Raw genomic sequence first — 19,645 nt, 5'->3', positions numbered from 1 at the left:
CTGGGCCCTGGCCACCTCCCCCTGGACCCCTGCCCGGCACCCCCGAGACCCCGCCCCCGGGGTCTACCTTCGTCGGGCTTCAGAACCGCGGCCACGTCCCCCGGGACCCTGACCCCGCCCAGCCCCAGACCTCTGTCCTGGCCCTTCCAGGGACCTCGGCCCCGCCCCCCAGCCCGCCGGTCGGGGGAGTCAGGAGGCCCCTGAGCACTCGTCCGGCCGCCGCCAGCGAGGAAGATGCCATCGCCGTGCCGCCGTCCTGGCCGCCGCGTCCTTTTCCTCCTCCTGGCCCTGCTGCTGCCCTCGCCGCCCCCAGCCCGCGCCCCAGCGCCGCCGGGCCCCGCCGCCACCCTGCTCCAGGCTCTCGGGCTGCCTGACGCGCACCGGGGCGCACCCACGCCCCGGCCCGTACCCCCCGTCATGTGGCGCCTCTTCCGCCACCGGGACCCCCAGGAGGCCAGGGTGGGCCCTCGGCGGACGCCCCAGGGAACCACCCTGAGACCGTGCCACATGGAGGAACTGGGGGTCGCCGGAAACATCGTGCGCCACATCTGGGACCGCGGTAAGTGGGGCCTGCGTTGGGGGCGTGTGTCCGGGAGGCCGAGACTCCTCTGTGCGCCCTGCCACGAGCCTCCAGCGCCGCGTGGGGGAGGCCAGAGCACCGCCGAGTGTCCCCACTCGTCCGGTCCAGCCCACGAGCAATCTGGGCCTCCTCACTCCATCCGCTCTTCCCCCGTGGACACCTGCGGGCACCGGTTGGAGTTGTCCCAAGGCCAGGCTCCCTTGCACCCGGCAAGGCCCCCAGCTTGCAGCCGAAGCCCTGCCCCCACCTCCCCCACCCCACCCCCACCCCCGCTGCTTCACACCATTTGATGCCTTTCCCGGAGATACCACCTCTCCAGCATCGCTTCCCCACGAGCCCCCAGGCATCCGTTCGTCTCTTCCCCTGCCTGGGGTTGGCGGGCAGGCTGCCCTGCGCTGGGCAGGACTTCTTCCTTGCAAACGATGCCCTGCCCCCACTCCATCGCCCCCACCCCCCACCCCCCACCCGCGCCACTTCACACCATTTGACGCCGCCTTTAGAAGGCAGTTTGGCGCCCCTCTTCCCCAGGCGCTCACCTTTCCCCCCCCCGCAGACACCGCTCCCCCCACCCCCCCAGGCCCCCTGAGGGCAGGCTGGGCAGGGCGCTGGGGTGCAGCGCGAGCCGAGCTCTCTCCCTGCCATCCCAGGTGCGCCCACCCGGCCCCCGGAGCCCGCCTGGGCTTCGGGGCAGTGCCCTGAGTGGACCGTCGTCTTCGATTTGTCAGCCGTGGAACCTGCCGAGCGCCCGAGCAGGGCCCGCCTGGAGATGCGCTTTGCGGCGGCGGCCGCGGAGGAGCCGGCCGGCTGGGAGCTGAGCGTGACTCAGGCGGCCGAAGGCGCGGTCGCTGGGCCCGTGCTGCTCCGCCAGGTGGTGCCCACCCTGACGGTCCCGGTGCGCGCCGAGCTGCTGGGCGCCGCCTGGGCTCACAATGCCTCGGCGCCTCGCAGCCTCCGCCTGGCGCTGGCGCTGCGCCCCCGGGCCCCCGCCGCCTGCGCGCACCTGGCCGAGGCCTCGCTGCTGCTGGTGACGCTTGACCCGCGCCTGTGCCACCCACTGGCCCGGCCGCGGCGCGAAGCCGAGCCCTCAGTGGGCGGCAGCCCTGGAGGCGCGTGTCGCACGAGGCGGCTCTACGTGAGCTTCCGCGAGGTGGGCTGGCACCGATGGGTCATTGCGCCGCGCGGCTTCCTGGCCAACTACTGCCAGGGCCAGTGCTCGCTGCCCGCAGCGCTGTCCGGACCCGGGGGGACGCCCCCGCTCAACCACGCCGTGCTGCGCGCGCTCATGCACGCGGCCGCCCCCGGTGCCGCCGGTCTGCCCTGCTGCGTGCCTGCGCGTCTGTCGCCCATCTCTGTGCTCTTCTTTGACAACAGCGACAATGTGGTACTGCGGCACTACGAGGACATGGTGGTGGATGAGTGTGGCTGTCGCTGACGGAGCCAGGCAGGGGCCCAACAATAAACACTGCGTGGTCCGCTTTCCTGTCTCCGGTCTGGTCACCTGAGGGCGGGAAAGGAAGCAGCCACCATCCATCACCACCCACTGCCAGGGCTTGGGAGTGTCCCACAGTGATGCCACCTGCCCAGCCCTCCTAGAGCTGGGTTCCTAGAACCCCATCTCTAGGCGGCCTGACATCTAACATGCCTAAGAGCCTGGGAACTGCCCACTGCACCGAGGTCACCCCCTAGTCCCTGCTGTGCACATCGGGCCATTCTCAGCTTTGCCATCCAGGTGACCCCAAGGCTCCCAACCAGCCAGGTCCCCAGACCAAGTGCTCTGCCGTCTCCCTGCAGTTGATCTGTCCCGGTGTGAACACAAGAGCTGTTAATTAAGATTTTATTGGTGACAATAGAGCTTAAAACAAATTGACCAGAAATCAAAAGTTACATTGCCTTGGTACATATGCTCCTTGATTTGGAAAACTCAGAATTAACTGCTGCTATGAAGGTGAAGAACAAAGCAAACAGCACAAAGCAGAGGCAAGGCATTCCAAGGGAACAGAACAGGGCAGGTGGGTGGGCGGGTGGGTGGGCACAGGTGTTGCCCACTGGGTGTGTCGCACAAGGGGTCATAGCGGAAACCTATCCAAACTCTATGCCTCTATGTGGCCTATCAAAAGAAGGGGGAAACCGAAAGCCCTACAGCAATGGTAATAAATAAGAGGCCTTGCCAGAAGGAAGGTGGCCTGTGTGTCCCCGTCTCCCACGTACAAGCTGGAATCTGGAGGCTTTGAGATCAGGGCCAGTGTTCGCCTCACAGGGACGGGGAAGCTGGGGGGGTGGGGGGGGGGCAGGGTCACCAGGGCCTGGATAGGCAGGGAATGGTCCCCAAATAGGTGGTTGCCAGGGAGACAGTACTACCCCACCGTGGTGCGCAAGGAGCTGGGGGTGGCTCTCCCAGCTACAGTAACTTCTTGTGTTGTGGCCCAAGCCCCTTCGGCACAGAACCAACCTCTTTCTGATACATGTTCCTTCCCCCCCCCCCCCCAAAAAGCAGAAATCACTCCACCCCATCACACCTGTGCCCACAGGTAGAGGGGCTCCCAACTCGGAGGGTGGGGTAGAAAACAAGGTGAGTGGGGCACTCAGCGTGTCTAACCAGCCACGGGGACCGTGGGTGCCTCCCTGGGGATGGGTCCTCTTGGCTGCTGCTGTCTTCCATCAAATCCTCAGGAAGGACCCTAGGGAAGAAGCCGCTGGCCAGAGAATAGCCACCTCCCCACCCTCTGGCCTCACAGCCAGTCCTGCCCAAGGCCCCTCCCAGGGTGGGTGGCTGGGGCGCGAGTCCACCGCGTGTAGGAAGCACTTTGCTTCTCAGAGTCCAGCGGAGACTGGGGCTGCCTGGCCCGGGACGAGACGGTGCTCTCTCACCGCCCTGACTTGCAGGGAGAAGCCGCTGGAAGCTAAAACTGAAAACAAAAATCCTCCTCGCGATCCCGTCACAGGTGCTGATCCTAATCTTGAGATGTGTTGGCTTGTTTAAACTTCGTTCCTGGAAGCTTCTCACATCTTCCAGGTCCACCACTAAGATTTGAGAGACAAACTCAGGAAAGTATGTTTTTCAGTACTCCTTTGAAAGAATCTTTAAAAAACAAACAGAAAAACCCAAAACACCGTGTTTTCTTTAAATGAAACCCTCTTAGAACACAGGCAGCGTGACCAGGGCAGTTTCAGAGCTGGTGTGGACAGAACCCACACCTCCTCGGGGCTCTCCCGGCATGGCTGCCCCGGCAAGGAGCCTGCTCGGCACAGAAATGCGAAGTTTTTCCTGCTAAAACGTAGTCCCCTTTCAATAAAACAGAAACAGAAAGAAAAGAACAGAGGAAAGGGCTACTCTGAGATGAGGGTCTTCCTCCCTCCGCCCTGGTCGCAGACCCAGGTGTGGACGCGGCGAGCGCTGGGCCTCCTTGGCGAGCGGGGCTGGCAGGGCTCGCTGGCGGGCGGTCCTCCGTGGCCGCCCGCCTCCCGCTCTCCCTTCTCCTTCTCCTCGCCGCCGCGGGCCAGCAGTGGGCGCTCGCTCTGTCTCGGGCTCCTCTCTCCCTCGGGTGCTCCTCTCCCTCTCCTGTTGCTCACAGTGGTGCTTCAGTTTTAGCAGTGGAAAACAGGTATCCATTTATTTTTATTTTTTATTACCCAGAATAAGATGCTGATGGACTAAGCCACATAGCTTAGCTCTTCCGCCGCCACCTGTGGGGAGGGAGGAAGGCAAGGGGCCATCAGAGAAGGCAGAGCCCCACACAGCTGGGCAGCTAGAAGGTGCGGGGCTCTTCCCCCCACTTCCCTTTGCACCCGTGAAATGGAACCTCAGAAGCTGGGTGCCCAGGCTAGTGACTCCCCACCCAGAGAGAAGGAAGCCGAGAGTTTAAGGGGCCTCCTCTGTCAGCGGCACCAGCACCCCACCTCCCCAGCACACGCACGGATAGGGGACCAGGCCCATGCTCGCCCAGCTCTGGTCACGCCACAGTCAGGGGAACCATAGGACAGGGCTTTTAAGGAACCTGGAAGGCCCTCCTGCAGAGGTGCCCCTCCGCCAGGACTCCCACATCCAGCCCTTCCTTGCTGAGCTCGAGGACTCTCTCAGGAGGGACTATGATGCAGAGAGGTGTATACGAAGCTCCCATCCTCCCACTGCCATGAGCAGATGTACAGGGAGTGAAAATGACAGTTCAAAGGACAAGCTGGCCTCTGGGGGTCTTGAGAGCCCTCCCACACATTTCCCAAATCTCCCATCAAATCCAGTTACTGGTGACGACCTCCTGCAGGGATCAGCTTGCCTTCTAGTACTGGGACAGCCCTGTCACTCCGCCGTGCTGGTACGCCCGCTCCCCTTGGTACGTGGAGTCTTGCGACAGCGCCACATCAATCTGTGACTTAAACTCATCGCCAAGGTAACTGTCCTGAAAAACAAAGTTGGGGAAATAAGCACCCGAGCAGAGGATGTGCTAAAATCCTTGCAGCCTCAAGAACCTGCTCCATGTCTAGCCCCTCACCAGCCCCAGAGAAGGATCCGGGCAACTCGCTTCTGAAGCCTAAGCGGCACAGGACCCACACTGGTTACCTTTTCACGGAACACAGGTAACCCAGACCACCACTTAAGACAAGATCGGAGAGGTAATGTTCCAGACCCCACAGTACCCCCTACCAAGGGTAGGATACGTAGGAGGCCATCCTTCGGAGAGGCGTGCTCAGGCCGCTAGGGGGCAGCGCGTGAGGTCTGCACATGGGGAGGGCTCCTTCCGACTGTCCTGACTTCTCTGCTGCTGGCTCACCTGGGACAGCTCGGGCTGGGAGAGGCCGGGCTGGCTCATCTGGGAGGGCTGGCTCATGGAGATGTAGCCCTGTGTCAGGGCGCCCTGGGAGAAGGGCTGTGATGCCACATCCTGGCTGGCCTGGCTGTTGGGGAGATTCGTCTGGCTGGGTCCAGGGAGCCCAAAGCGGTTCTTCTGGCGCCCCCCACGACCAGTCTTGCCTTTTGGGGTACCCCGGCCTGAAAGACAGCAGTCCAGGGTTCCTTGAAGGAGGTCTGCACCTGACAGACCGGCCCAACCGCTCAAAGCCCAGATGTGAACAAACTCCGACACCAATGCGCTTTGTCCTCGGTGCTGCTGCCTGGCGCGCTCACCTGCGGCTGGCCCGTTGGCTTGTCCAAAATACCCTGGTGGTGGCATGGGTGGCATGACCAGGTTGAAAGGGATGGGAATGTTCATGGCAGCCACGTGGCTGGGTCCCGCACTGATCATGCCGATCTGGTCGTGGGTCTGGAAGTACATGTTTGAGGGCCGGCCTGCAAGACACAAGGTAGACAGCAGGTGTCACTTGCCATATCCAAACGAGCCTACTGCCTGGCCCCCAAATGGCAGTGGGAATGGTCGGAATGTCCGTCTTGTCCTGTCACTGCTCTGACTGCCACAGCGTTTCTTCGTGCAGTCCTGTAACGAGGCCACCTGATACAGAATCTCACAACTCAACCCCCACTCTCGATAGCCTCCCTGGGGATAGCCTCCCTGGGGCTGGCTCCTGGGAACAAGCTTTTCTCTCACGGGATTTGGAGAATCAATGGCCTACAAGCATCCAAACTACACTTCACTTCCAACTGGGGGGAAAAAAAGAAAGAGTCCTTTGTAGGGCAAACTTTTTATTCGTATTACACGCACCCCCGTCTCCACCACTCCACCGAAAACAAGAAAACACCCGAGCTGACAGACTAGTGGATCCTACGAAGGCAAAGGCCCCCCCGGTACCCCCAAGGCTAGGGATGTCCCAATCTGCACAGAGCTGCCCTAGGGGCTGGGGAGCCAAAGTGAGCTGCTGAGGCACGAGAGGGTGACCTTCTGGTCTGCCCCCAAGGGTCGAGAGCCTCAGCTGGGCCCACAGTGCGCTCAAGGACGAAGGATGGGCCCAGAGTACCCTCAACTACACGACAACTCACTGGATGTGCCAATGAGATTTGTCACCTGAACCCAGCAAGCAGAGTAACAGGCAAGCGAGGAAAGGGGGCTCGCCCGCTTCACACAAGACCAGCTACTAGGGCATACCTGGCCCCAGGATGGCCAGTGAGTACATGAGGGGACGAGGCTCAATGTAAAATGCGGGCATGTGGCCCCAAGCACCTGGGCGAGGCTGTCACCTTCTGTAGAGACTGGTGCAGGGAAGCGTCCCAGGAAGCAGGGACCTGGGGAATGAATGGGAACGATCTAGACACTGGCTCCAGCAAGAGGAGGTACTCCATGCAGCAAGAGTTAAGGCTCAGCCTTAGGACACAGAGACCCCACACAGGAGAGCAGTCTGAGAAAACAAGCAGAAACTTGGGGAAGGCAGTGAAACCAGAACCAAGACCGTGGGGGGCCTGGAGGCGCTGCAGGAGTGCCCCTCCCGCTGAGAAGGTGAGCAAACGGCGGGGTGGGTGGGGAGCGCTGCGGCCTGCGGCATGGGAGCAAACGGGCAGCGCTACAGTATTTGCCTGGAGACCTCGACAAGGCAGAGCTATGGTATTTAAAAAACACTTTGTACTTAGAAACTGACAAAGACCAATTCTTTGATTTCAGGCAAGGGAAAGCAAGGAACGCTCTTCATCGGGCAGGTTTCTGTGGACTGAGGTTTGGGAGATCACCCCAGGAGTGACCGAGCCAAAAGGTGCAGGCGTGGGAATGATCAACATCCACAGGGCAGTGTGGTCCCCCCCACAGAGCAGACTCACCCTGGCTGCTCCGATCATAGACTGATCCTGGGATAATGGCCTCCCGAGCATCATACATGGCTGTTGTCATGAAGCGGGCTCCCTGCAAAGGGTTTAGATAGGTGAGGAATTTATCACCTTGACACAAGGAAGAACTTTCTAAAGATGTGATGGCTTGGCCACCTTCCAGGCCATGACTAGGCCAACGCTGAGGCTTGCTGGGCCTTGCCCACCCCTCCTCCACAGACCTGGCCTTTGGTGCTGAATGTTTGTCTCCAGGCTTCACATCAAGCAGCATCACCGCTTCTAAGTCCCCCCAGAGCACCCCGGCTTCACAAGGTTTCCTAACTGCCTGTGTTCAACTCCTAGGCGCCACCCATGACTTTGCATCCCTAAAGGCCATGTCCAAAAAGGCCTAAGAATGCTTGTGAGACCTGGGCCGGGAGAGCTCTGGGGCAAAGGCCAGCGTGATCACTCCAGTACACACACACATGTGTGTTCACCCTCGGCTCACACCTACTACAGGTCATACCTGCCACTGGCCATTACCATGTGCCAGGACACCGGCCTGGGGAGAAGGGGGTTCTTGGCACAGTCTTCCTCCACACCTTTCTGGCCACCCACAGCCAGTGCTCACCGGGTTGATGGTGTTGACCAGCTTCCTGGGCTTGCTGAACTGCATGAGGCTCTCCCGAAGGTTGTTCAAGGGCCCCTCCACCAGCACCTTCTGCTCCTTGTAGTAGTTCAGCAGGTGGTTCCAGAGTGGCTGCTTGGACAAGGCCTTTGGGTTGCCCACGATAATGACCCCATACCTGCAAGGTGTGGGCCCAAGAACGCGGTGTTTAGGGTTCTGCACGGTGAGCAGAACACCACGAAGAAAAGTATGAGGAGAGACTGAACAAACTCAAAATCCACATCCAAGGTGAGAGGAGCCAAGCCCAGGCCGCTCTCCTCTCATCCCACCCACTAAATCCCTCCCCAGACGCCTGGCCTGCCTGTGACAGTGCCCAACGTGAGGCCTGGGGATGGACAGGTAGGTTGCTGGTCATGGTGACCTGGCAATGGAGCCCACCCTGCAAGCTGCCAACAGTGCACTGGACAGATCTGCAGGCAGTTTCTAAGGAATCCAGATGTCAAAACACAACAATGAGCAGATGAGCTCACAGACGAGTCTCTCTGCAGCCATGAGTCGGCCTCCTGGGAAGTTATCGGCAGTCTCAGCAGGCTCTGTGGCCTCAGGAACCCTGACAAGCTGGGGCATGGAACTCAATTCTGGCAGATGCTCACCCTCACCTAGCCGTGTCAAGACCCCCAAGTTGAACTTGGACCCCCACTGTTGGCCACCAAACGAGAGCACCTTAGAAGGGGGGGGGGGGGGTAACAGACAAAAACCAAGATACCCTGACAGGGGAAGGAACCAACGTATGAGGGCAGCTGTGGTCTGGTTTTACTCAAGGGTGACACAGGAGGCCACCTAATTCTCTGGGTGCCCTCTGCTATCATCATTGTTTCAAAAAAGGTTACACCCCAGGACCAAAAGATTAGATTTCATGGATTAAATGTCTCTACAGGGACACAACCCATGCTACTGCGTTTTGATCTTAGGTCAAAAGGGCCGAGATGACACGTCCCACAAAACTGAGGCCACAGAAACCCAACAGGACAATAAACAAAAGTGTCTTGCAGGGAGGCATTCTTTCTAGATTGCTGCTTGTGAGTGCTCTGACCTTGGGCTGCTGAAGTCCCACCCTGCCCTGTAAGGGTGTGACGCGAGGACTAATCACAGGAAGAGGACGACCAGGCAAGGATCAGCTCTAGGTTGGACCCTCCCAGCTCCAGATTCCAAGGGAAAAGTCCCTCTGAAGAACTCCCATGGCAGGAACGAGGCACCCGACCACTGGCAAGGTCCAAGGGGACTTAGTCCTCCATACCTTGCTCTGGTCAGAGCCACATTAAGCCGCCTGGGGTCGTTTAAAAACCCAATGCCTTGGTGCTCGTTGGCTCGCACACAAGAAAGAATGATGAAGTCCTTCTCTCGTCCCTGGAACGCATCCACACTGGCAATCTCCACCTCCTACAAGGGACACATGGTCATAGTCAGTTGGCTGCCTTCAAGGACCCTCAGACTGTGTGAACTGTGTTGAGACGCACCGTCCCATCCCACCAGTAAGCCTGGGACCCAAAGCCTGCAGAGCCCCCTGCTCAGTGCACCTCTGGGGAGCGAGGAGGGGGCCCCTTTGGCTACGCCTGCTCCCGCTGGGCCTTCCCAGTCCCCAGCCCCACTCTCCTAGCCTTCCTATGCTTTGGTTGTCTTTTTAACCTTGGCAATTTGTTTTCCAACAATAAAAGCATACGTGCCTATCACAAAAAAACGTTAGACTGTACCCAAGTTAACAGAAGAGAGACCACTGGTCTTATTTTGCATTTTAGTTCACTTCCACATAGAGAAATAATTATCTTGTCCTGTATTCTGGAGGTTTTATCCAGGAGCTGACACAACAGTGAACAGCGTTTTCACGACTATGTAATATCCACTGTAAGGCTAATGCTAACAACTACACTATAGTGTTCAACCTGGGATTATTTTAAGTTTTGCTCTGAAAACTATCCTGAGAATAACCTGAGGGAACCTGGCGCCTTCACAAAACTACGCCAGTTCACACTCCCGGGCCAGGAGATCAGGTCAAGGTCAGCTCCTATGTGGGGACCCAACAGGCCCGATCAGGTGTGCACCTGGTAGAGCTTGGTGTGCAAGGAGCCGCTGAACTGCATGTACTGCACCAGGTAGGAGCGCTGGCCCTCATAGGGCGTGATGATGCCGATCTGGTCAGGCTTGGCACCCGCCTTTAGCAGCTTCGTGGTGATCTTCTCCACATTCGCAGCTTCCGTCCTACGAAAATCAGCCTTTCAGTTCCTGGGCTGTACCGGTGGGCTCCTGAGGCTGTGGGAGGTATGGGGACAAGTCCCACCTCCAGGGTGGCCCTGTGAAGGCCCTGTCCGGTGCACATCATTTACCAAGGGGAGTCACAAGGGGAGAGAGAAGGCTCACACGTGAGCTTAGAAATATTTGCTCAACAGGGGTGCCTGGGCGGCTCGGTCAAGCACCCGACTCTTGATTTCCGCCCAGGTCATGATCTCAGTTTGTGGGATCGAGCCCCTTGTAGGGCTCTGCGTGAAAAGTGCAGAGCCTGCTTGGGATTTTTTCTCTCCTCTCTCTCTGCCCCTCCCCTGTTTGTGCACACTCTCTTTCAAAATAAACAGATGTTAAAAAATGAAATTACACTTGATCTTAGCCAAAAGGCCGAGAGATGATAAAAAATAAAATTATACAATTCTTTAAAAGAAAGAAAGGGAAGATCTGCTCAATAGAAAAAATACATACTGAAAGTGCAAGATGGAAATAAGATGTTGGTGTAGGTGTCCAAACAGGAGGAGGACAAGGAGGGCAAGGGCAAGTTTTAGCAGTGCGTTAAGAAATGAACACATTAGGGGCGCCTGGGTGGCGCAGTCGGTTAAGCGTCCGACTTCAGCCAGGTCACGATCTCGCGGTCCCGGAGTTCGAGCCCCGCGTCAGGCTCTGGGCTGATGGCTCAGAGCCTGGAGCCTGTTTCCTATTCTGTGTCTCCCTCTCTCTCTGCCCCTCCCCCGTTCATGCTTTGTCTCTCTCTGTCCCAAAAATAAATAAACGTTGAAAAAAAAAAATTAAAAAAAAAAAAAAAAAAAAGAAATGAACACATTAGCCAGTGGTGAGTGGCCACGTGCCAAGCTACCAACGAAGCTTGTAAACGCCACAGCTGGGTCTGCTTACCTGTTAAGGTAGGAGGTGCCTGAGCTGGCGATCTCCTCTTGGCCCTGGGTCACGTAGAAGAACATTGGCTTATCAGGCTGGGGCCACTGGAAGTCAAACCCCTTCTTCACTCGATCCGCTGTCATCAGGGAGGGAAGAGGCAACACTTCACATTAGAGAAAAAAGCCACAGCCAATCTGGACTGAGCACATATGGAGCAACGCAGAGACTGTGACAGCACAGTCAGAGGTTCATGATGGAGCAGGAAGCAGCAGCCCCGGGCAGGAGCTCCTGGTCCGTGGGACCCTGGGGAGGCCATCAGAGTGGGTGGGGTCCACTGCCCCCAAACACCCAGGATGCAGTGAAGCCATGCACACCAACACCCAGCTGCCTGATGCACAAAGCCAGCTTACCCACTGAACAGATCTCACTGGTTGGTGCTTTCTGTGGCCTGTTCAAGAAACCTCTGCCTACTTCAGGGCCACAAAAATATTATTTTCATCTGGAAGCTTCACTGCAGTGCCTTAAAGGATTCATAAGTCCCTACAATGGGCCTCTGTGGATGACACGGTCGAGTCCACCTCATCCCGTCACAGACCAAGGTCTATGATGGGTGAGTCTGCCTCCGGACTCTGCCTTGGGTGCTATGTCCACAGTATCCTGGCAACTGCAGTTTTGTAGTAACTTGTGACATCTCATAGTGTAAGCCAGAGCCTTCACTGTGATCTTCACGTTCACCTTGGCCATTCTGGGTCCTAAACATTTCCTTTTAATCTTAAAAACTGGCTTGTCCATTCATATACCCCACCCATCCCTTTGGGAACTTTGGAGCTGCATCCAGTCAACAGATCAGCATGAGAAAAATGTTACTTTTGCATCCAAACAGCCTAAGATCAATGACCCTCTTTGTGTCAAGCTGAGAAAGAGACCACATCCATCTTTATCATTCTAGCAAGGGCAGGAGCCAACTGGCTAGCTTGGTGGCTCATTAGCCCAGGGGCTGCTGGCAAAAATTTAACCACCGAGGGTGGTGGGGGCAGGGGCCGCTCCATAGCGCCTGCCAATCTTAGTGCAAATGCTCCTGCCGCAGCTGATGTCAGGCCACTCCAAGAATGGGTCTGGGCTGGTGCCAGCACTGCCCTGGACAGGGATCACCTCAGGGCCCAACGGGGCTCCTGGAAGATGGTCAGGTTGTGTTTTGGGTTCAGAAGCTAATCACACAAGAGTGTTCACTCAGTGGAAACTCGCTAAGCTAGGCACTTAGGATTTGGGCACTTCTTTACACTTCAATGAAGAAGTTAAAAACATGAACTTTATTGGGTGCTGACTGCGTGCTGGGCACAGAGGACACAGCAGGGAACCACCACTCCCACTCCCACTCCCCCACAAAGCCAATGCCACGGAAGGAGGCAGAGCAGGGATGGCAAGGGTCTGAATGACAGCTAAGTGACGGCTCTCCCAGCTACTGTCAAATTGCAAACAAGCTCCATTTGGCCTGGCCTTTCCTAGCCCCACCACCCAATGGACCAGTGATGTTCTAAGTCTCACGGTGATGGTAGTAATAACAGCACCATCAACTCCCAGGGCTGTACTGTGCAGTGGCTGCGCGGCCCTGGTCAGGCGGGTGCTTTCAGCCTCCACCTCACCCACACAGCAGGCCAGACAAGGCCGACATGGCAGGCTGCGGCATTAACCAGACATTAAGAACGCCAGTCTCAGGGCCCATTTACATCCTGAAAAGGTGAGGAATGCAAACAGCTCCCAATTCCATGGGTTGTATCTACTGACATTTACTGTATTTTGAAACCTAGAAATATAAAATACAAATTCCTTTAAACACATTAGCAAAAACATTTTTAACGAAAAGTAGTATGTCCTGCTAATATGATCTCTGAGGTTTTGCTACCCAGTTCACAATTTAGCTGACTCTGCTTCCGTACTCAGTCTCCCGTGAGCCCTTGCAGTAGGGCGATCAGGCCTCACAGATACATGCAGCTGGGAAAGGGAAGAGCGTCTCAGAACTTTCTCCACAACTGTGGAGTTCTGCAAGATTCCACACCAAAGCTGGACAGGAGGTTACCCTGCAGAATGGTGACGAGAGAGCCTTTCTCCTCTGCCGTGCCCTCAGGACGGCCTTTGACTTTGTAACACCCCTGCTGGCTGTCAAATGGGAAGTACTTGCTCACCAAGTCGAGCAGAGCTCCTAAAGATTTACAGTCTTCACAGACGTTTGTCACCACCACAGATCTCATCAGAAAAGCTTCTCAGCATTGAGAAGACTTGGTCAGCTCAGGACAGGGACAGGAGATTTCCAAAACTCTGATTTTCACTTGAACCCTCAGGTTTTATCACTGGTGGTAAATACTGTCAACTGTTTTCCTTGAAGGCACAGGCTGGCTGGCAGCACTGTCCCCACTCACGCTGAGGCACCAGCCAGCCCTCCAGGGTTGCTCCTGCACCCTCAGCACCGGTGTCAGCACGGTAAAAGGGCACGTGACGCCTCAGTGTCACTATGAGAGTAGTTCGGACTTCAGTGCCGTGAGCTCCTGGGGCCTGGGCTTTGAGCACCTCAACAGGGCAAGGAGTTAGAGGGGCCGTCAGCTCTGCCATCTCCTGTTCTGCCTGCTGTGTGATAAGCCCCCGGGTGTGACCTCTCAGACAGTGACTGCATTCTGCAAGGACGTGAGCTCCCCTCGCCCACACCCCAAGGACATCCCATACTCCAGAGTGGACGACATCCTGTCCCTCTGACCACTGTGCCTCTCTGAGGTGCCCCCTACCCACAAGCGATCAGCACATAAGGCCGGGTAGGCAGCGATACCAGGTTTCGTCACCCCAGGCCCCACTGTGGGCTGAGCACTACCTGCGGTGACGCCGTTCTGAAGAGAGCCCTCGTAGAAGATGTTGGACGGGAAGGCACTGAGCGCTGGGTGCATCCGATACTGGACCTGGAGGCGGATGGGACGGATGCCCAGCACCACCAGGCGCTCGAAGAGCGACTGGGACAGTCCAGCCTTGGCGGCCTTCTTGCACATCACCACAGGGCCCAGCTGGCAGTGGTCGCCCACGAGGATGAGCTGTGGCGAGAAGCCCACACAGGTGAGGAGCTCAAGTACGAAACCGCCTAGACAGACACCCACTCACAGGGTACTAAGGGGCCCTGAGGGGCCCTGAGACACAACCACCCAGCCACGCGAATTCAAGCAGTACCATCTGACCAGGCGCCAGAAAACCTGCCGCCACATACAGGTATCCAGGCTTTCCCAAAAAGGTTCGTGTTATGCCACCTCTCTTTCACAAAAGACCACATTAGTATGGTAATGGCTTTTTCCGTAAAAGCACAAATCCTCTGCCAATTTATTTTGGTTGTCAAAAACAGGAACTAACACAGGCCTTTTGTAAAAGCAGAATGGTGTAATGCAAATTTTTGGAAAGCAGGGATGTTCTTCACTTTATCCCATTTTGGCTTATGAGAGGCTTCAAGGGAATTCTTTACTCTTGGACGGTGGGGGAGACCTGTATATGAGACACACAGACATGCACTTGGACCCAAAGAGCTCTCTGTGTCACCCATCTTTCCAAGAACCCCTCAGTGGACCCTCCATGCGTCCCTCTGCTCTGCCAGGACATCACATGGCATTACAGAACATTACCAAAAATAAACCTCCAGCACTGAAATTTACATGAAACCGAACAAGAGAATACCCACTGGTTTTCAAACAGGACTACAGCGAACGTGACATGGCTCACCTGCTTGGCGCCAAGAACCACAGGGACCATGCACTCTGGTTCGGTGGCCTGGGTGCTCTCGTCAATTAAGATGGAGCGGAACTGCATCTTGGCGAGCCTCGGGTCCCCTGCACCCACACACGTGCAGCAGATGACATCTGCATTCTGGAAATGAGAGCAGGCGAGGCCTCAGGGCATGGTAAATGTTGCCAGGCCCCAAAGGGCAGAAGGGACAGCACACAGACCACCCCGCAACCCTGACACCTATGGCAACAGGCTGTCCCACCCAAACAATCTCTAGGTCTAGGCTGCAGGGACACTAACTTTTGAGATCCTAAGTTGGTGAACTTCATCAGAATAACCCCTCAGCACAGAAATGGTTCTGGGCCTCAAGACAGCCTCTGAGAGGTAATGCAGAGCCAGGGAAACCTTAGTTTGTTAAAAAAAAAAGAGCAGTAGAGTGTTGCAGACCCACCTCCCGGCCAAGGTGCACAACCACAGTGAAGATAAATACGGGAGGTACGGAAGTTCTTTCTCAAAAGCAAAAAAAAAAACAAAAACAAAAAACCTGACCTAGAGATGCCATCCTATGCTTGGCAAACTCAAACAGTTCCCACAGCCAAACCGAACACGACACCACCCCAAAGGTAAGAGCTCACCATGAGCAGCTCCCGCTCGGCGGTGCGCTTCAGGGCCCGGTACCGCTTCTCATCGGCAGAGGACAGCTCCCCAGTCTCGTCCTTCAGCTGCTGCAGCTTCTGTAGCTCCGGCATGCTGGAGGCACAGCAACACGTGAGCGGGCACAGGAGGCAGGCGCTGCCAGGGCCCGCACGCGGGAGAAGCACCACGCTCGAGGCAGGCGGCTCAACACCCACCTATCCATGTTCCTGATCTGGTTGTGCAGGGCCAGGAATGACACCGGGGAATCAATGGCCTCACGGCTCTTCGCGCAGAGCCGCACGACTTTCAGCCCAGTCTGGTGGATCTTCTCAGTCAGCTGATCCACAGCTATGTTACTCGGAGCACAGACGAGCACAGGCCTTCAACACAACGTGAACAGACGTCTCAGGACTCGCCCAGAGGAAATTCAGGAAACGCTAACTGCCAGCACTGGTGTTCTGAATCACAGGTAGTGGAACCCGCTCGCAATCTAAGACTAACGCCAGGAGTGAACAGAGCTGAAGGAGCTATAAAACCCAACTGGTCTATGGAGCTTCCTGTATCCACCTGGTTTCTACACTTCTCTCGCGCAGCAATGCTACTGGGTCCCGCATCCTCACCCTCCCGTCTGCACCGTAAAGACTTTCAAAGCCCCTCGAAGCACACAGGCACAAAACTCAGGATACGTCAACCCATCCACCGCCTTTACCAGAGCAGCAGGCTTTCTTATTAAAAGCAACCATAAAGGCCAGACCTCATACAAATAATATAAAAAATAGCCCCAGGCAGCCTAGCAGACAGGCCTCCCTCTTTCCACCTCGGGCTGCGCTGAGCCCTACCCGTTGCCCTGCCGAGCCAGGTGGTAGACGATGGTGGCAGAGGTCACGGTCTTCCCCGTGCCCGGTGGCCCCTGAATCAGGCTCAGTGGTCTCTGCAGCACAGTCTTCACAGCGTAAACCTTCAGATACAAGCAGTTTTTAGGCTGCAGCCGCCCCCGTCGAGTGGAGGGCCACCCACCCAGCAGGCTCTGCCGGCCAGGCCAGGCCCCTTCCACCCCCCTGAAAAAGTGAGAACCTGAGAGTGGTTGAGGTCTGGGAGCCCCTGTGCCGTGAAGCGTTTCGGCAGCTGGCACTTGATGATCACATCCTCCACCTCGTGGCCGAGCAGTTTGTGGTAGATGTAGCCTGACACGGAGGTCTCATCCACAGCAAACGTTTTCAAAGCGCTCTGCATCCTGGAAGGAAAGCTCAGGGTCAGCAACACGCACGACCCAGACGGGTGAAGTCTTGCCCTCTGGGATGCAGAGAATCATCCAGGTGCTGAAGGCAGTGCCTGCGCCAACAGCAAGTGACTGACTACACAGCAGGTGGCAGGTGCGCCCGCAGGGGGCAAGGTGGACATACCTATCAAATGAGGTTGACTTCCACACGAAATCCACCTGGAAGTTGTGAGTCACCTCCACAGGGGCGCCCACACTGCTCCGAAGCTCAATGGCGATCTCATCGCCATAATCTGTGCCACTGAGTTAAGTTTCATCTTTGTCAAAAGCCGGGTTTACCTTTCCGAGGAGACTTTTCATTAGGCTACTGAGGAGAGAGCCCCCTCCTCTGCGCCAAACAGAGAAGGCCAGCCTGCCCCAGGCGCTCACGGACAGACGCCGCCGTGTCTGGGCTCACTACAGCCAGCTCCCGCACCCTCCCTGGGCGCACGGGGGCAGTGCAGGCACTGGGGCAGTGCAGGCACGGAGCGGCCCCACCCCGGCTGGGCTTCTGAAGGAACTTCCACAGAGCCCCGGGGTGCAGAGCTGGGAGCGCCCTGGCCTCAGGCAAAGCCGCTCTTTGACCGGTGTGAAACAGACCGCACGCCCTCAGTACAACTGAAGAAAGGGCTCAGCGGCAAACTCCCCTCAAAGGGGCACCTCCAGCCATGGCCGCCCAAGACGCCCTTTCTTCCATCTGCGGCGCTCAGGACAAGCTCGCCTTTCTTTACTCAAAGGATACTATCAGGGACCTTGATGACGTGGCCGATCCCTTTCCACAGGGGTGCCAGATCCCCTTTGTATCTCAGGCATATCTCATCTCCCTGCATGAGCCGCATGTCTTCCAGAAAAAAGACAACAAGAAAGTTAGCGTTTTCAACATGTGCCGAGGCTGCCACCATGAAGAGTTTAAACAAATTAAGGGACACTTTACAAGGGAGAAACTAGGAATTTTATGCTACTTATGGTCACAAATATTTTAAAACTTAAAATCACCTCTTAACCAAATTATGACTAAATCCTCATTACCAGAGTCAGTCTTGGGCAAAGTGAAGTAGGCGATTCTCTTCTTGTTAAGGCCCAGGTCCCACCTGACCGTGATGTTATCTTGAGTCTGAGCACATGAAAGATAAGACCCCTGTTAGCCTGAGACACAGACACAGGCCTGGACTCCTCGTGTCTGGGTTTCCACAGGTGTGTGCCCTAGGGCAACCTTACGAGCCATGACGTCGGGGTACAGTGAGCAGCACCCAACAGCCTGAAACACCGACAAGGGCATATCCAGAAGAGAAGCCATTAGGACCCCCAGAACCCACTCAAGTTGACCAGGAGACCCCCACACGATGTCTGCTCTTGCAGGCGGCTTCTCTGTGAACTGCAGAGGGAGAAGGAGGCTGACAGCTGGTCCTCGGAGCTCCCACTTCCTATGTGTTCTTCGTGGAACTGGTACAAGGAGCGCCCTCAGCGTGCCATGGCTCCTCGGGTCCGACTCTTGTAGCTGTGGGCAAAGGCTGCGAACCCAACTGTGAGGGATTTTTGTTGGATTTTAAATCAGAAAACACTCAGGCCGGTGTTTAGCTCAGAGTGACCGGGCGTCTGCCCGAGGCTCACGCCCTCGCCTGCCCTCAATCCACCGTTCTGTCTCTCAGGGCGCTGTGCCTCAGCCCGCGTCAGCGTCCGCAGTTTGCAGAGGAAACTGCCCTCCCCAGACCTTAGGAGAGACGCTGTGTTAAAACGACCGAAACCCTCCTGCACACACATCACCTGGGACTCTTTCAGTTTCTTATCGTAGTCGGCCTCCAGCTTGACCAGAGGGCCGAATATGTTCTGGTACTGGTAGGCGTCCTCATACCGCAAGAGGACGTGCTGCGGCTCCTCATCCACACCGGGCTTCTCCAGATCCTCCAAGGTGGCAGAAGGATTTTCCTACAACACAAGCGCCACACCATGTTCTTGCCCATTTTCACCGACATACGACAGGAACTACACACGAGCTCACTAGTCACCGAAAGAACAGAGCATATCCATCACCTCTCGGAATGAGTCGACGTCGGCCTGACGCAGAGAAGGGCACCGGCAGTCAGTGGTGTCCACCCCACAAGGAGAGCCCTCGTATGAGGAAGCGTATGTGGCACAGGGAGGCAGACGCTGGCCCGGGTCTTGGCTCAAACTTCAGCCATTGCTCCTAACCCTCCTCTGCCCAGGGCTACACCAGCAGGGCGAATATTGGCAATGACACCCCAAGTACACAGCCTGACGCACCTATACCATCAAATGGCCGCATCCTCCAACCAATGCCTAGCCCCTGAACTGGGAGAGAGAATACTTCTTCTGGGGTACAAAAAAGACCACTAGTTCCCTGGGTGTGTAAACAAAAGGGGAGCACCCCTCCATTCTTTCTGACCCTGTGCTGCACCGACAGGGGTGACACACTCTTCCCTGGCCGGGGACAGGACAGTATCTGGGCTGTGGGGATATAAACAGGAAACGTTTATAAATCTGGCAATCTGAAAATCGAAGCAGAAAGGTACCCTGCTAGATGACACTGCAGAAATATTCTGACTTGCACTCAAAAATAAATTCACATTTAAGACTTCGGATTAGGGGCACCTGGGCGGCTCAGTCAGTTAAGTGTTCGACTTCAGCTCACGTCATGATCTCATGGTTCATGAGTTTGAGCCCCGCATCGGGCTCTGTGCTGTCAGTGCAGAGCCTGCTTCGGACCATCTGTCTCCCTCTCTCTCTGCCCCTCCCTCCCCTCATAAAAATAAATAAAAAAACATTAAAAAAAGAAAAAGATCTTGGATTGTATATGGGCTCTTGGGTGGCTCAGTCAGTGGAGTGTCCGACTTCGCCTCAGGTCATGATCTTCCAGTTCGTGAGTTCGAGCCCCACATCGGGCTCCGTGCTGGCAGCTCAGAGCCTGGAGCCTGCTTCAGATTCTGTGTCTCCCTTTCT

The 19,645-nt window shown here is 56.5% G+C and overlaps 2 protein-coding genes across 3 annotated transcripts in view; one reads left to right on the top strand and one right to left on the bottom strand.

The window, feature by feature from the left end:
- The first annotated feature begins 60 nt into the window (after positions 1-60).
- GDF1 (growth differentiation factor 1) lies at positions 61-2,056 on the top strand. The gene is made up of 2 exons (XM_043587117.1): positions 61-559; positions 1,228-2,056. Exons 1-2 carry the CDS (start codon positions 235-237, stop codon positions 2,010-2,012), a joined length of 1,110 nt encoding a protein of 369 aa, XP_043443052.1. The 5' UTR covers positions 61-234; the 3' UTR covers positions 2,013-2,056.
- A 344-nt stretch (positions 2,057-2,400) lies between these two features.
- UPF1 (UPF1 RNA helicase and ATPase) overlaps positions 2,401-19,645 on the bottom strand; it is a 37,622-nt gene continuing 20,377 nt past the window's right edge. The window contains exons 6-24 of one of the 2 annotated variants that reach the window (XM_043587116.1): positions 18,452-18,613; positions 17,717-17,801; positions 17,430-17,528; positions 16,833-16,941; positions 16,504-16,663; positions 16,269-16,387; positions 15,645-15,809; positions 15,429-15,543; positions 14,791-14,934; positions 13,904-14,117; positions 11,062-11,179; positions 9,987-10,143; positions 9,185-9,327; positions 7,891-8,065; positions 7,275-7,356; positions 5,700-5,861; positions 5,347-5,564; positions 4,852-4,974; positions 2,401-4,264 (exon numbers count right to left, since the gene is read on the bottom strand). In XM_043587116.1, coding sequence (XP_043443051.1) covers positions 4,855-4,974; positions 5,347-5,564; positions 5,700-5,861; positions 7,275-7,356; positions 7,891-8,065; positions 9,185-9,327; positions 9,987-10,143; positions 11,062-11,179; positions 13,904-14,117; positions 14,791-14,934; positions 15,429-15,543; positions 15,645-15,809; positions 16,269-16,387; positions 16,504-16,663; positions 16,833-16,941; positions 17,430-17,528; positions 17,717-17,801; positions 18,452-18,613 — 2,547 coding nt within the window. In that variant the 3' untranslated portion in view covers positions 2,401-4,264; positions 4,852-4,854. Of the gene's footprint in view, positions 4,265-4,851; positions 4,975-5,346; positions 5,565-5,699; positions 5,862-7,274; positions 7,357-7,890; positions 8,066-9,184; positions 9,328-9,986; positions 10,144-11,061; positions 11,180-13,903; positions 14,118-14,790; positions 14,935-15,428; positions 15,544-15,644; positions 15,810-16,268; positions 16,388-16,503; positions 16,664-16,832; positions 16,942-17,429; positions 17,529-17,683; positions 17,802-18,451; positions 18,614-19,645 lie in introns of both variants that reach the window. The other variant, XM_043587115.1, reaches the window with a different exon arrangement.

The sequence above is a fragment of the Prionailurus bengalensis genome, chromosome A2 (assembly GCF_016509475.1).
Source record: "Prionailurus bengalensis isolate Pbe53 chromosome A2, Fcat_Pben_1.1_paternal_pri, whole genome shotgun sequence".
Taxonomy (NCBI): Eukaryota; Metazoa; Chordata; class Mammalia; order Carnivora; family Felidae; genus Prionailurus; species Prionailurus bengalensis.
Note: the sequence above shows the minus strand (reverse complement) of the source record. Positions and strands in the feature narration are given on the sequence as shown.